Source organism: Culex quinquefasciatus, chromosome 3, assembly GCF_015732765.1.
Source record: "Culex quinquefasciatus strain JHB chromosome 3, VPISU_Cqui_1.0_pri_paternal, whole genome shotgun sequence".
NCBI classification, from domain to species: Eukaryota; Metazoa; Arthropoda; class Insecta; order Diptera; family Culicidae; genus Culex; species Culex quinquefasciatus.
The window spans coordinates 85,756,117-85,769,094 of record NC_051863.1 but is presented as its reverse complement, the minus strand read 5'-3'; the positions used below and the strand labels follow the sequence as shown (position 1 = coordinate 85,769,094).

Genomic DNA, 12,978 nt, shown 5'->3' with positions numbered 1-12,978 from the left:
TAGAAGTTTTTTTTTGTGTTAAATGAGTGTCAAACATTTAAGGCGCAGCCATTCTAACAAAACTTAACGCTAATCAATTCAATTTTTAATGAATATTTTTATTCTTATAAGAACCATGACAATGCCGATAGTTACTGTATTGAAGTGATATTGCAATTATTTATGTTTGAAGAAAGGAAAACATTGTTGGCTTGCCTAAATTATTGTTACCAATTGCAGTGATATTAATTTCAAATTATGATTTTTTTGAAGTGGGAACAATACTGAAAGGTACAGTCAGTGGGGGGTGACTATGGGTCAAAAAACCGATACACCTCTCGAAATTTCTTAATAACAAAAACAATTTAAATAACATCGAAAATCTTTCAAAGTAGAATTTGATCTTAGATAGTTTACTAACATTTTCCCAAAATATGGTGGATTTTGATGAACACTACCTTAAATGTCAATTGTTTGAAAATTGACCCAATCTCACCCCTTAGAGGGGGTGTCATTGGGTCAAATGAAACTAAAATGATGCTCAAATACAACGATATGGTAAAAACAAGTCGTCCAACGGTGTTTCTTGTTCGAAGGAATCGTATTGACATGCTACAATGTTTGAAGTGGAGATTTTCAAACATTTGGGTAGTTTTCGAGCAATTCCAACAAAAATATTAGAAAAATGATTTTTCGAGAGGTCATTTTTGGCCAAAAACGTACCCCAACTTTAGACATCTGCCAAAATAACAGGATTTGTTCTAGAAACGAGATTTTTTCAGCGAAGTCATCTTAAGATGTCTCCTACACAACCCCTATAACAGAATCCAGTTTCATTGAGAATAACCTGAAAAATGGTAAAATCCGTAAAAAATCACTTTGACACAATGTCACCCCCACTGACGGTAGCATAAAAAAATACTCAGGCATACCCGGAGCTTCCAGCCATCCACTTTAATTTCGTTTTGAGTTTTTTCATTATTTAGGAAATGCGCATTATTGATTGCAATTCATTAATGCCATTACAAACATGTTGAAAAAGAAATCAAACATAAACTGAGTTTGTGAGTGGAGGATTTTGCTTCAAAGCGTCTTGAATGAATTAGATTTTTTCCGCATATTTATGCTGTATAGCTGACAAATTTAAAACCTTCAGGCTTCTGTGTCCAAATACGAAATAGCAGGTTTGCACAGTTGATAAGAATGATGATAAAAATAAACAATACATTTTGTCCACAGTTGCTGACAAAGGTTCAAACAATAAAAATTCTCTTTTTTTACTTTTTTATGTACAGTGAATACATTGCAACTACTACGAATATACGTTTTAATGCGCCTATCACAATCATGATTCTCGTTTCTTTTTATAGATTTGAAACTTGTCTATGGATTATTAATTTATCAACGGTGTTTCTACATAGTAATCGAGAAGAGTAAGATCTTTTCCTATAGACAGATATTATCTTTGTTTCCTTTTATATATGATCTCGATGAAAGCGACTAACATAATTTATATTCAATGAAAAATATATTAACAACTCAATAAATATAGCATCCGACATCCAGTTTCGGTTAGTGTTAATTGTCGTATCTTAGATTTCACAATAATGTTCGGTGATATTATATATATATATATATATATATATATATATATATATATATATATATATAACTTAACTTGTTCAACTAGATGAAAACGATGTTATCTGAAAAGAAAATGATGAGTTTGAGAGAGTTTGGTAAAAAAGAATGCGTGTTTCTCTGAAATATTTTTTTTCTTAAATCTGATATCAAATTTGCTAAACCAAGCAACTGATAGCGTTATTCAGACGTATAATTGTACTCGTTAGTAATTACTTTTAGCTGCTTCGTTTATTTTGCAAAACGTCGCTATCGTACGATCTTGAACTGCTATGGGCGAATGTCATGCACGAAGGTGACAAAACCGACAAAACGCGACGCAAAAAGTTTAAATTTGAGATTTTTCAATTCAATTCAAAACTCTGTAAATTAGAGCTATTCTCACTGAACGTGATTTTTAGGCGTCATTCTAAATTTTTAAGAACATTAACAAAACAACAAAAGTTGCGTCTTCTAATTATGAAAATTTTGGTACCCAATCAAGTATACAGTATGTAAAAAAAGTATTTACACCCCTTGGGCACTATGCACATTTTGTGATGAAACATGTAACAATTTGAAGTTTGACAGAGACCTAGTACCGTCAACTGGGGTGAATTGGGACACATGGGGCGAATTGGGACAGCAGTTTTAACCATGTTAGAGCACAATATTTTGATTTTTCTGGTTGGTTTCGGATAGAACACACTCAGACCAACAAAATGTGTACATCCATTTCCAAATTTAAATCCTTTAAGTGCTCTTACTACTACTGTCCCTATTCAGACTGTAGTCCCAATTCGCCCCAGATGACGGTACTACGTTTTGTTCAGAAACTCATGCCGAACATTTTGCTACAAAAAGCTCATGAAAAGATGTTTTCTATAAAAAGTTATGTAACAAATACTATTACCAAAATCAAAAAAGGTGCAAAAAAAGTATGTACACCTTTCGAAAAATTAACATAAATAAAGTTATTTGTTGACAAATCACCATAAATCCAGTCTCCCAACTCCAAATAGACATCCTTGACTGATTAAAAAAATAATTGGGATTGAATATAAAGTTTACTAATTACTTAGTATAATAGTTTATATAACTCTGAAAATTCTATATAAAACTTATCTAAACTTAATTTTGCAAACTTTCAATTTAACTAAATGTCAATATAATACCATAAAATTGCTAAATAAACATTCTAGAGTGGGTATAACACCGTTTTGGGGTCTTTGTATCGCTAGAATATATTTTTCGTTGGAATTTCGTACCAACCCGGAATTACGTTGTCGGAAAATCCGCCGGCATCCGAACCGGTCCACAATTCACAAGTCATATGTCCTAGTCCTATGTGGCATCGGAAAGGGGAATAAATTTCCGATCTTTTGATACCCATACATTTACAGTATGTAAAAAAAGTATTTACACCCCTTGGGCACTATGCACATTTTGTGATGAAACATGTAAACAATTTAATGTTGTCATAAACCTAGTACTACGTTTTGTTCAGAAACTCATGCCGAACATTTTGCTACAAAAAGCTCATGAAAAGATGTTTTCTATAAAAAGTTATATAACAAATACTATTACAAAATAAAAAAGGTGCAAAAAGTTTTTACACCTTTCGAAAAATTAACATAAATAAAGTTATTTGTTGACAAATCACCATAAATCCAGTCTCCCAAATCCAAATAGGCATCCTTGACTGATTAAAAATAATTTGGATTGAACATAAAGTTTACTAATTACTTAGTATAAAAGTTAATATAACTCTGGAAATTCTATTTAAAACTTATCTAAACTTAATTTTGCAAACTTTCAATTTAACTAAATGTCAATTAATTACCATAGAATTGCTAAATAAACATTCTGGAGTGGGTATAACACCGTTTTGTGGGTCTTTGTATCGCTAGAATATATTTTTCGTTGGAATTTCGTATCAACCCGGAATTACGTCGTCGGAAAATCCGCCGGCATCCGAACCGGTCCACAATTCACAAGTTAACCTATGTGGCATCGGAAAGGGCATCAAATTTCCGATCTTTTGATACCCAGACATTTAGGTTTTCTATAAAACCCACGTTTTTAAATACCTGGGCAAAAAGTAAGTTTGATCCACGAGAGGGACCATCCATATACCACGTGGACAACTTATGGGGGGGGGGGTATGGAGATTGTCCACGCTCCATACAAAAAAGTTTTTTTGTATGGACAATTGTCCACGAGGGGGTGAGATTTCCAAAAAAGTGTCCACATGGTTTGTGGATGGTCCCAGAGCAAAAATTACGAATGTCCATACATTTTTGGCAGATTGCTCAAACGAAACCATAACAACGTTTTAGCCTAGTTAGTATTTGTTATAAATTTTTTTATAGAAAACATCTTTTCATGAGCTTTTTGTAGCCAAATGTTCGGCATGACTTTCTGAACAAAACGTAGTACTAGGTTTCTGTCAAACTTTAAATTGTTACATGTTTCATCACAAAATGTGCATAGTGCCCAAGGGGTGTAAATACTTTTTTTACATACTGTAGGTCATCGCTGAAATTTTTAATGTTTGAAGTGAAGTTTGAATAAAAAAACTTGTTTTTTCCCGTTTTTGTCATTTTCTCGATTTTGCGCACAGCGCGCTGAAAATCCCAGTTTTTATTTCAAAAAATCATATCTCGGAATCCTGTGAATGAACACCTCCCATTTTTGAGTTTGTTGCGTAAAATTATACAAGGACAATTTTTCCTAGAAAGACCAATTTATCACCTTCCATTTGCGTCCAAGATAACTACAATCAGAACTGGCGTGGAGCTTTGATTTAAAAAAAAGTGGTTTTTGCTAAAATTGACAAAAAATTACATTTTTGGGAAAACCATAGCACGGTGTAGGTCACCCTAATAGGGACGTGGCGTTACATCGTGCTGCCATCTGGTTTTTTTGAAGTGCAAGAGCGGAAAAGTGCTGAGTCATTGTCTAAAAATAGACGGCGTCCTATCTCGCCTAGAGAGTCTGGAGCTTATTAGAGAACGGCCATCTCAAACCAAAAATACCAATCGAAGCACGAGAACTGTCAAACTGAGGTATAAATACCAATCGTTTGACAGTTCTCGTATCATTTTGCTTCATTTTGCTGGACGAGATAGGATGCCGTCTATTTTTAGACGATGACTCAGCGCTTTTCCACTCTTGCACTTAAAAAAACCAGATGGCAACACTATGTAACGCCACGTCCCTATGGCCAAACAAAAAAATACGGGTCAAATTATGTTGGCCAAGGAACCCCCAGAAATTTTTTGAGCCCTTTTCTAATGGAATTGCTGAATACTAATGTTAAACGAGAAAAACATTGAACAAAAACTCCACGAGGATAAGGCGGGAACCGCGTCCCATAGCATATTACATCGACATTCAAAGCCGCTAACTACCGTGCCACGAGGCCCTTCATTTGTTTTCCGTAGTGATAAGCATTGAATTGAATCGTGGTCCCGTTTGGCTGGTTGCACACACACACACACACACACACACACACAAACTCACTCACTCACACACACACACACACCGAAGTTATACCGAAAACCAGCGTGGAGGTGAATCTAACCTGGGCGAAGGTTAGCCAGGACGGACGGTTTCCGAATACCGGATGCAGTGAAACCTGCAGAATAACTAAAGCACAAAAGACATTATTCGTCAGAATCACACACCAAATTCTCACTGCACCATCAAGTCCAGACTTTGACTACATTATGAACTTGGTAGACAACATTGTGGGAAGCAGTTTAAAGTACTTTAAACAGTTACTGTAGCCTTTTTTCTGTACGGAGGCGTTACGAATTGTATTATGTCGCATTTTGTGGCCTAAGTTGCTAAAATTTTCTAAAAGTATGTGTATGTGTTCAAGAGAAATTCGCAAAATGCAAAGCGTTACGCCCTCGCATAAACAGAGATTTTTCTAACAATAACATCACGCAGAAAAATAAGGTGTTTTGGCATCACATCCTGTGGTGATGGCTTGTTGTGCTTGCCTCCACCGGTATTCGGGAACCGTCCGTCCTGGCTAACCTTCGCCCAGGTTAGATTCACTTCCACGCCTCTACGATCTTCTATCGAGAAATTAAAAGTGAGAGTGTGTGCAACATGGAGTTAAACTTTCTGTGAAGTTGCTGTGAAGATTACCATGGCACTTTGAAAAGTTTAACTCCATGTTGCACGCACACACTCTCACTTTTAATTTCTCGATGGTGGCAACATTGGCTAGGAAGGAAGGAACTGGTTGTTAAAATGTCCAGAACTACTTCGAAAAAGCTTCAACACTCACCTCGACTTCAACCCGAATTCACAAAAATTGCCAACAAATAAAAACAAGTTCGTCATCTGTCAGGCAGTTTATTTTGTCTGATCATAGTGACCGTTTAGATAAAAAGACTATACTTTAGTCCTAGATTTGACCCTGGAAAAACAACTCAGCTTAAACCACTTATAACTAAGCCAGATCTGCTCAGATCGTTTAGCGATGTTCTACAAAGTTGTTCCCCATATAAAAATCTATAAATACCTCGCTCAGAATTTTATTTGGTTCAAATTTGGATTTTTGGGGGAATAAATGTAAAAAGTTTCCCATACTAACGGGTCCAAAATCCAATACAAATTTGAAATCGAATGGACACCTCGAATTCTCAACCAAATTGGCTGAAATTTTCAGGAGAGCATAGTGAGCATAGTAAGCAGAGCACTACGCCAAATAGAAGGAATGACTCAAAGGTCAGAACAGGGAAGACGTTGGGTTTCACATTTTATAGGCACAGTTCCTGTTCGGTAACTGAGCTGTAGCCCACTTGAAAAACAGACAAACGTAAAAAAAAAAACAATAACAAACGAAAATGAGGGGCCAGTGAATTCAAAAATCAAGTTGAACATATTTAAAACTTTTCATGTTATTAAGTTACAATTTAAAAAACTTGAATGCTATGCTTTAGAAACAAATTTTAATAACTTTTTAAAAATATTTAACTAATAAAATGTTGTACATCGATTTTTCATTCAGCTCAGTTGTCGTGTAGCATTCGATAACTGTGCAACATTAAAGTGGAATAACAAAATCGATTTTCCAGAACAGCAATTTTTCAGTTTCCTTTGGGGTCCTAAACAACTCCCCAAAGTTTGAGAATGATTGGTTCAGTCCTCACATTACGCAAAACGATTTAATTTTCCATATAAATTTGTATGGGAAAAACCTTTTTTTTATATTTAAAAAATCCACGTTTTACGCGATATCAAAACCGGAATCAAATTCGGATGCTCTGGAAGGTGCTCTACAACTTTCCCGAAGAGAGTATGGTACTAACTTGCTCCTGAAAGAAGATACAGCATCCTCAAAATTCATCTAAAACGTGATTCTCGAGCAAAATACATATTTTAGACGAGTAGCAAGTTAGCACCATACTCACTTCGGGAAAGTTGTGGAGCACATTCCAGAGCAACGGAACATGAATCTGGTTTTAATATAGCGTGAAACGTGGATTTTTGAAATATCAAAATCCAAAAAAATGGTTTTTCCCATGCAAATCTTCTATATATACAGCAGTTCCATATGAAAGCTAAAGAAAAAAAATAAAAGTGCTTCGATTTGGCTCAAAATTTTTCTGGGGGTTCCTTGGCCAAAATAATTAGACCCGTATTTTTTTGTTTGGCCATTAGGGTGGCCTACGCCGTGTTAGGGTGGTCGAAAAATGGCCATTTTCGTCGATTTTCACAAAAACCACTTTTTCAAAAATCATAACTTCGCTCCATTTCAACCGATTTTAGCTGTCTAGGGCGCAAATGAAAGATGATAAGTTGGACTTTCAAGAAAAATAATGTGGAGTTTCAAAATCTAGCCTAACATTTGAAAAGTCTTATGAAAACATCAAATGCCGTTTTGACGGTGTCTGGACCAAAGAGCCTATATCTGAAAATGTTTTTAAAGGATTCCTCGGACAATTTTACATAACATATCAAAAATTGGGGTTTTTCGACGCGCCGCGCGTGACAACGAGAAATTGACGAAATCGGCAAAAAATCAACTTTTTTCACTAAAACTGCGATAACTAGAAAATTTCAGCGATGACATATAGATGTTAGGGTACCAAAATTTTCGTAATTGAAATACGCAACTTTTGGTACCCTAAAATCTATAGGTCATCGCTGAAATTTTCGAGTTATCGCAGTTTTAGTTAAAAAGTTGATTTTTTGCCGATTTCGTCAATCTCCCGTTTTCGCGCGCGGCGCGTCGAAAAACCCGGATTTTATTTTCAAAAAATCATATCTCTGAATCCTGTTAATGAACCTCGCCCAATTTTTGATATGTTATGTAAAATTGTCCGAGGAATCCGCTAAAAATATTTTCAGATATAGGCTCTTTGATCCAGACACCGTCAAAACGGCATTTTATGTTTTCATTAGACTTTTTCAAATGTTAGGCTAGATTTTTGAAACTCCACATTATTTTTTCTTGGAAGTCCAACTTATCATCTTTCATTTGCGCCCTAGACAGCTAAAATCGGTTGAAATGGAGCGAAGTTATAATTTTTTTTAAAAAAGTGGTTTTTGTGAAAATCGACGAAAATGGCCATTTTTCGGACCACCCTAACACGGCGTAGGCCACCCTAATGGCCAAACAAAAAAATACGGGTCTAATTATTTTGGCCAAGGAACCCCCAGAAAAATTTCGAGCCAAATCGAAGCACTTTTATTTTTTTTAACTTTCATATGGAACTTCTGTATACAAAAAATTTCGACGGTTTTGTTCGAACGCGAATCAGTTCATCAGTTCAGTTCGCGAATCAGTCGAATCGAGGTGCTATTTATTGCGTTGAGTTCGTATAAGCCCAAGAAAGGTTTATACGCTAACTAATTGACACTTTGGCCACTCTGGAACCGATTCCGGAGCATCGGCAAATTGTATGGAGAAAGTTACGTAAAATCAAATTTTGATCACAGGAGGCTGAATAAGCAAAAAGCAACAAACGTCAACAAACGAAAAAAAGGCAGAACGAAGTTTGCCGGGAAGAGCTTGTTTATATAGAAAATTGTACCTCTTTGCGCAATGTGAGGACTTAACCAATCGTTTTCAAACTTTGGGGAGTTGCTCAGGACCCCAAAAGGATTATGAAAAAAGACCTAAAAGGAACTAAAAGTTGGTGCTCACTAAATTAGAACAACTTTATTTTTTATTTTTTTCATACAACCATATTACACCCTAGTGCAACATCCTAAGGCTAGTTACCGAACAAGTACTGGGTACTAGATGTTATGCGTTTTCCACATGGCTTAAAACAAAAATACATTTTTCATTTTTAATTTAGCAATATGAATAATATATTTGTACCTGTAATTTATAATTCAATACTCACCAGTAATTTTCACTTTAACTGAACGCTGCATAGGTGCACGCGAGTCGTGTTTAAGAAAACAGAAATAAATCATTTAAGTGTATATCATTAGCACAGTCAATGAATCAATACAGAGCTACGATGGTCGTATTAGATTTACATACCACCATATCCAGGATATGGTGACATATTATTCGGTTGCGTCGCCGCCACGTACGCTCCGGCATATTGAGGCGCGTACTGTGGCATTCCCATGCCCGGTCCGGCTGTCAGCATGAGTTGGGGTTCGGGCAGGATGATCGATTTATGTTCGGAATTTTCACCCTCTTTCTGCCGTTCCGCGTCGGCAGCCTCCAGTTTGTCGACCTTGGAAGTGTATTCTCTCGTCACCTGAAAATCGAGATTTAGATTTAGTATTTTGTTACTGAAGAACTTCATGTGTTACGCGAATTACCTGTATCAAGTAGGGCATGGCAAAGTCCATGATGTTGTGGCGCCAGGCCAGTTCCAGAATAATGTCAGGACGTAGCAGATCGTAGCACTGTAAGCAAAAACGACAACCCATGTCACAAAAAAATGACAGACAGCATAAAGATAAAAAGAGATATTCACCTGGAATAGGCATGCTGCGAAGCAATCGAAGGCGCCTCGTTCCAGGAACCATCCGAGCAGTTCTTCGGCCAGCTCGCCCTGGTGCGACTCGGCCGCATACTCCATCGCGTCCTTGAACAGGCGATCCTTTTTGCACAGTTCCACGCTCTGCTTCCAGCGGTTGTTACCTTTAAAGATTGTTGTCAGCAAATTTAATTATTTAAAAAAAAAAATATTCTCTCTTACCTTTGTACAGATAAGCGGCGATTCTTCTGAATTCGGTTAGCTCGTGTTTCTCTAATTTCTGAGCAAGGGCGATGTTGTCAAAATTGTCGAATGCGTCGATCGAAGTTCGGAGTCCCTGGTAGTCCTCTTCGTCAATGAGCAGCCCGTTGAGGGCTTCGTTAATAGCCTTGTTATTCAGACTTTGCACAGAACGAAGGTATGTTTTGACCAACTGCAAGTGTCCCTGCTTGGTAAAGAAGTTGACGGCACGCGTGTGGTCCATCCGGGGTGCCAGCACTAGGAGTATATCGTTCAGCAGAAGCGGCTTGTAGTCCAGATAGAACTGGATCGCCCTGTAGTACAGCTCAATGTTGGCCACTTTAGTGATGATGTCCTTGAAGTGACCTTCACGCCAAGCTTCCGTAGGATGGGCCATCATTGCTAGAACAGCGTTATCGTATTCTTCGTACTTGTCATAGAGGAACACCAACTCGGACCAGAGGTGGGCCTGTTCGGCCGCTCGCAGGACCTTTGGTATGTTGACGCGTGACCAAAACAGCTCCAAATGTTCCCGCATTTTGGCTGGCTTGTACTTGGAGTACAGAATAGCCAACTCAGTGAACATTCCCATGTGGGCACGTTCTAGTCCCAGCGCAGCTTCTAGCAGCCCAATCAGCTCCTCAAAGTGTCCGCGGTCCTGGTAGTAGGTAATCAAATCCTCCAGCTCGTCAGCGTGAACAACGATATGCAGACCACACATTTGTGCCAAACGGAACTCTTCGGCATCGACGCAAGCGAAGCAAACTTCCTTCCAGGTGCGCGTCGAGTTGGCCTTTCTGGCCCCGTCCACTGCTCCCTGGAATTCCTTCAGGTGCACCAAAGTGATGGCCAACCTTGCAAAGTTGCTCACGTTGTTGTACAGCAGCTTGGCAGCTTCGTACATTTTATCGTTGAAGCAGCGATCACCGATCTTCTGGATGTCCGCGTGGTTCGGTCCCGAAACAAACTCTTCCAGATCGGCCAACCTGCCAGTGCGAGCGTAAGCATATATCAGCTCGCTCTCAATGTAACTTTCGCGAGCCTTCTTGCGGGCCATTTGCAAATAGCGGACCAAATCCTCCCACGATTCATTTTTGCTGGCGGTTTCAACCACATCAATGTAAGCACTAGGATCATCCGCCTTGATGTAGCTGTCGATGGCTTCCTTTACCAATCCTTGCTGCAGCTGAGCGCGGGCCAGCTGAGACCACACCGCCGGTTCGTTACAACGTTCCGCAAACTCGTTGGCTCGCTCAAGGTTATGAACCTGTTCAATCAAAACCTGAATAGCTGAAGTGTTGACATCAAACTTCTTGAAGATTGCGAACGCCTCCTCATACAGCTCGTTGTTGATGGCGATGTTTGCAATATCAGGTGCATCATAGTTGTCAAGTCGGTTGATGTAATCCATGACACGGCTCCGGTCAGCCTTGATTGCAGTCAGGATAAGCAAATTCTGCAGATTGCGGTGATCAGAAAACACGGATGAATCCAGTACAATCTTCTCGAGCAGTTCAATCAACTCGTTCGGTAAATCTGCAGTCATGAATGCCTTCACCGTTACTGAGATATCGTCCGGGTCTTGAGTTTCCGAGAGAGCCGTTTGGACGACCTGATCAATCAGCTGACGTTTGTAGGGATTGGCCTCGGACAACACGTCAGCCCACAGTTCCGGATCGCGGCGACGAACCAGATATCTAGCTTCCGATTTGAACAACGAGTTTTCGTTGCAAACAGCAATCAACTCACGGTCGCAATGACCACGTTCGTACGCAACACAGGCCAGGTGTGGATCACGTTTCTCGCAGTATCTTCCAACGACGCGGCTATCGTAAAATTGATTTTCCTTCAAGAAACGTTCGGGATTGTTGTTCGAATCGATATAGATCTTCGCCAACGCATTATGGGTGGCCGGTTCAATGCAACCTTCGTGAACGCGAGATTCGAGCCACGGCAGTAGCAGCTTCAGACGGTTGCGCTTTTCAACCTCCTCAACCAGTTCATCAGTCGAAAATTGTCCTTTCACGACCAGAATCAAGTTCTTGATGATATCCTCGGAACAATCCACATCCAGGAGACCACCGACGACGACGGGCAAACGAGATGGGTTCACCTTTTGAACGTAAATTTCAATGTACTTTTGGAGACTGTTACGGTACAGATACAGGACAAGGTCATGGACGAAATCGAAACGGTCACAAACGATAATGAGCGGCAACTGATCGGTAAGTTTGGCCTCTTTCAGGAAATTCTTAACCCGTTCGGCGTTGTAGCAGCTTGACTCACGGCAGATACGCTCAACTTCCTTGATTTGGTTCGTCTTGCAAGCCGCCTGAATGTACTTGAAGTGAACTTCCGGATCCTGGCTAAAGTTGACAATCGAGCCGAGGAAATAAAATAATCCTTCGTAGCTCTTGAAGCTTTCAAACAGATCAATCAATGCCTTCGTGGTTAACTGTTCGTGATACTTTGTAGCGATTTGAACGCAAATTTGTAAATTTTGACGAATGTTGGCAGTCAACATTGCCTTCAGACATTCCAGAGAATCCTCAACGGAAAGAGTGCCGAAAAATCCAACCAACCAGTCTCCGTTCAGCAAATGAGTGTGGACAACTGCCCGCTTGATGTCGTACAGATCGGTGTAATGTTCCAGAGCACGCTGGAGCAGTCCTGCCTTCTCGCACAGCTGGGCGATGTGAGCGCGGTCGTAATGGGTAAACATAGCATTCCCAAGGATAGCATCGGCGACCTGCGGGGCAGACATCAGGTTCATCTCTAAGAGACGAGTTTGCAGCGATCCTTCGCTCGGTCGATTGTTCTTAAGGGCATCCAGAAGGAACGCGGTACACTGTTGGACCATGTTTTGCTCCATGAAAATGTCAACGATTTGGTTGATGTCCGCCAAAGGCTCCTCGTCGGCAACCAACATGCTCGCGAATCCGGCACCTTGTTCCGGGTTAGTCCGCATGACAGAACGCAGCAAAAAAATGTAGTCCGGGTTGTAGTTGACCTTCTTGGCGTAAAGGACAATCTTCTGGAATTGGCCAGTTTCAGCAAAGCATTGGATCACTTTGTTTGGAACGTTGGAGCGCAAATAAATCGAAAGTGCCATTGTTGGATCGGACGGCTTGACCAAATCACCGAGCTCCTCACTGCACTCTAGTTTTCC

At 39.5% G+C, this 12,978-nt stretch overlaps 1 protein-coding gene across 1 annotated transcript in view; it reads right to left on the bottom strand.

The window, feature by feature from the left end:
- Positions 1-944: 944 nt before the first annotated feature.
- Positions 945-12,978, bottom strand: part of LOC6047964 (clathrin heavy chain) — a 28,404-nt gene continuing 16,370 nt past the window's right edge. Inside the window, 7 exon segments of the mRNA XM_038265268.1 lie at positions 945-1,609; positions 1,644-1,685; positions 8,976-9,000; positions 9,119-9,344; positions 9,409-9,495; positions 9,567-9,733; positions 9,792-12,977. Of these exon segments, the coding sequence (XP_038121196.1) occupies positions 8,990-9,000; positions 9,119-9,344; positions 9,409-9,495; positions 9,567-9,733; positions 9,792-12,977 (3,677 nt within the window). The 3' untranslated portion in view covers positions 945-1,609; positions 1,644-1,685; positions 8,976-8,989.